This window comes from Monoraphidium neglectum, assembly GCF_000611645.1.
Source record: "Monoraphidium neglectum strain SAG 48.87 unplaced genomic scaffold scaffold02933, whole genome shotgun sequence".
Taxonomy (NCBI): Eukaryota; Viridiplantae; Chlorophyta; class Chlorophyceae; order Sphaeropleales; family Selenastraceae; genus Monoraphidium; species Monoraphidium neglectum.
Window position 1 is genome coordinate 1146 of NW_014010695.1, and position 3289 is coordinate 4434.

Consider the following 3289-nt stretch of genomic DNA (forward strand, 5'->3'; position numbering starts at 1 on the left):
CATCTGCTCCTCGTCAATCAGCCGCAGGCTCACACGCCGGTCGGGGCCGCGCCCGCCGCCGCCGCCGCCGCCGCCGCTCAGGGGTGCGGCGACCGCCTGTGCGCCGCCCTCCACGTCGTACCTTGAAGGGGAGTAGGGACAAGCCCGTCAGGCTTGGGGTTGAGGCGTGCGCTTCGGTGCGCACTTGCGTACCAAATTCATCCACTCAGGTAATGGTTTTGTTTTCCACCAATTGCAACAATCAGTGAGGCCGCAAGTGGGGCCCTGGGCGCACCCAAGGCTCGACCCGTTATTGTGTTGCGCCTGGGGGGCTCACCAGTGGCGCAGGATGCGGCCCTCCTGGAGGTCAGGGGGGTCCAGGGTCAGCTGGGGGGGGGGAGGTGAGGAGGGTAAGGGGGGTGATTAGGGTGACCGGGGTGACGGGTGTGACGAGTGTTAGATGCAGAGTCAGCGCTGGTTATGTAATTGCGTGCGCACGGAAAGGTTAGGGAGCGTAGAGGGCAAGGGGCTGGACTGCCGGCGTGCGGCGTCGGGCGGGGGTCCGGGGCATCGCAGAAAAAATGCGGAAAAACGGGGTGCGAGAGGCAAGCTTAGACCACCGGGCCGCGTCACACGCCCCAGCCGACCGGCTCTGTTTCGCCAGCGGCGCGCCATAAACCCTGGACCCCGCGGCCCCCACCGTTGACGAGTTGATTGTCGAGAGGTTCTTCCCGTTGAAGTCCCCGACTCTGACGCCCTTGCAGGCCAGCACGGGGCAGCGGCCCTGGCCCCCCACCGCGTCCTCCAGCGCCTGCCCAGGGTGCGCCACGTGCTTGTCCCACAGCGTCAGCTGCGGTTGGGGGTGGGGCGCGCAGGGGAGGGGCAGCCGAGTTTGCAGCTTATTTCGCAGCGTGTGTGTCCGTGGGGGAGTGTGTGAGGCTGCGAGTTAAGTGAGGACGACATGACGTCTGTGCCGTGCCGTCAAGCAGGGCAACAGCGCGGGGCCGGAGCGGGTCCAGCTGTGTGCATCACCTCACCTTTGTGCGCCACCCCCCACCAAACTTTCCCTCTGACAGGTGCTCATGCGCCGCGGATGAAAACGCGTCAGCTACGCCGATGCATGTGCATGCAAGCCTCCCGCCTCCCCCTCCGCGCCCCCACCTCGATGGTGGCGCCGCTGTCGTCCTTGAGCTGCACGCTGCGCTTGTCGGTGTCGGTGCCGTCGCGCCGCGTGATGCGCGCGGGGGCGCTGACCTGGCGGGATTGAAGGGAGCGAGGCTCCGTGAGCTCTGACCAGCGCGGGGGTGCAGCTTTGACCCATAGGGCCCTGCCTGGCAGCCGCACATGCGCAGCCTTGCCTCATCGTGCAGCAGGAGGAGGGCAAGCGCTGGCATACCAAATGTGAAAGTGTTTCACACACACACACACACACACACACACACACACACACGCACGCGCGCGAGTTGGCAAGCATGCACAGATGCATCCACAGAAGGCGACTGCTTGTGCACCCCTCGCCGCCCATCCACCCACCTGGTGCACAATCCCGATGACGTCGATGACGGTCTGAGCGTCCATCCGCTCAATCTCAGCCAGCTTGGTGAACTGGGGGTGGTGTTGGGTGGTGAGGCGGAGAGGGGGGGTGGATAGTTGGGAGAGGAGGTGTCATGGGTTGCAGACAGCCGAGTGGCAGCTAGGTGCAACGGCATGGGGGCTTCGATCCAATTTGGGGGCAGACAGCGTGCGCAAGTTTGGGCAAGGGACCGGGGCAGCCTGTGGCTACTGAGAGGCTGGAAGCGTGCGCAGGTCTGGGCAAAGCGTGTGGCGGGTCATGGCGGGGCGGCTGTGAGCAAACAGAATCGTCTCACGTGGTACTGGATGTGGGGGATGTCCGCGGCCTCGTTCTCCGCCACCGCCTGCAGGGTTGAGGTGCGCTCCATGAAAATCTCGAAGTCGTGGCGCGTGCTGGGGGGGGGGCGCAGGGTGGGTTGTGGAGTGGTGGGATGAAGGGATTGGCACGTGCTGTTATCGGAGGGAGGTCGGGGATGTGAGTGAGGGGAGGCGAGGCGGCAGGGTAGCAGGTCGAAGCTGTGAGCTCAAGGGAACGGGTGAGCATGCGCTGGAGGAACACCACACTTATCGGTTGCCGTCTCCTCGGATGCTGCACGCTGTGAAATCCTCGTGTGTGTTGGACGCTCGGATATCAACCACCATCCCGGGGCCCCCACCTGTTGAAGCGCGCGTTCTTGGGCTTGAGGCTGCCCTTGGACAGCAGGTACACGCCACCAGGCTGGGGGGGGGTGCACAGGGTAGGAGCAGGCCATCAGACTGACAGTGATGATGATAAGAAAGAGAAAGGGTCCGGGGAGGTAGGGCGCACGCGGCAGCGGCAGCGGCGGCGCTCAAAGGTCGCCGAAGCGGCATCATCCCGCCCCGGCCTCGCCGCGCGCCCTGCGCCCCCCCCTCCGCCTGCGACCCGTGTGACTGCTCCGCGGGGGCTCCCCACCTGCACGACGCCAAAGAAGAGGTCGACCTGGTCGTTCCAGGCCGTCACGCGGATCTTTGGGGGGCGGCACGGAGGGCAGTGGGGGCAAGGCAGCCCGGACGGCGTTTTGGAGGGGTGGGGAGCATGAGGATTGGGTTTAGGGTTTAGGGTTGGCCAGGAGGGGGGAGTGGGGGAGGGCAAGTGAAGGCGGGGAGGTGTCAGGTTGGGAGGAGCCCGGGCGCCAGGGCAGGTGCGTGGGTTTGCGAGTTGGAAGGTGCGCATCGGAGCTCGGGGCGCGTCCTGCACGGGAGAGGCCGCGGGCGGGGTGTCCCCCACATTGCATGCGCGTCTGGCATCGCAAGCCATTAGGCCGGTAACCAGCGACAGCTCCGCATGCGGCAAGGGCCAGGGCGCGTCACGTTGTCCATGGCAATTTGGCTCCATTGCCTACTGCATGCGCAACCAGTGTACCCTGTAATGCAACCGGGCAGCGCACCTCTCCGCCCTCTTTATCCAGCAGGTCAAAGCTGAACATGCGGCCGCCGCCCCGCTGGTTGTTGTACGTCCGCACGTCGCCCTTGTGCGTGCAGCGCGCCTTGATCGTCCAGCGCCCCTGGTAGGGGTTCAGCGCCGAGATGGGCACGACGCGCGCGTCGTCCGCGCGCTGAATCGGGCCGCCGCCGCCGCCGCCCATGCCGTAGCCCCCGCCAGGGGGGCCGGCGGCCGACCGCAGCGCGCCGTACCCGCCGCCTGCCTGGGCGGCGGCGGCGGCGGGGGGCGGCGCACCGAAGGCGGGCGGGGGCGCGCCGTACCCACCGCCGTTGG

General features: G+C 66.9%; 1 protein-coding gene across 1 annotated transcript in view; it reads right to left on the reverse strand.

The window, feature by feature from the left end:
* Positions 1 to 312: 312 nt before the first annotated feature.
* MNEG_11842 (Replication protein A DNA-binding subunit) overlaps positions 313 to 3289 on the reverse strand; it is a gene marked incomplete at both ends in the record, with an annotated part of 4120 nt that continues 1143 nt past the window's right edge. The window contains 8 exons of the mRNA XM_014039684.1: positions 313 to 366; positions 680 to 829; positions 1141 to 1233; positions 1513 to 1584; positions 1848 to 1944; positions 2208 to 2269; positions 2486 to 2539; positions 2961 to 3218. Coding sequence (XP_013895138.1) covers positions 313 to 366; positions 680 to 829; positions 1141 to 1233; positions 1513 to 1584; positions 1848 to 1944; positions 2208 to 2269; positions 2486 to 2539; positions 2961 to 3218 — 840 coding nt within the window. The remainder of the gene's footprint in view (positions 367 to 679; positions 830 to 1140; positions 1234 to 1512; positions 1585 to 1847; positions 1945 to 2207; positions 2270 to 2485; positions 2540 to 2960; positions 3219 to 3289) is intronic.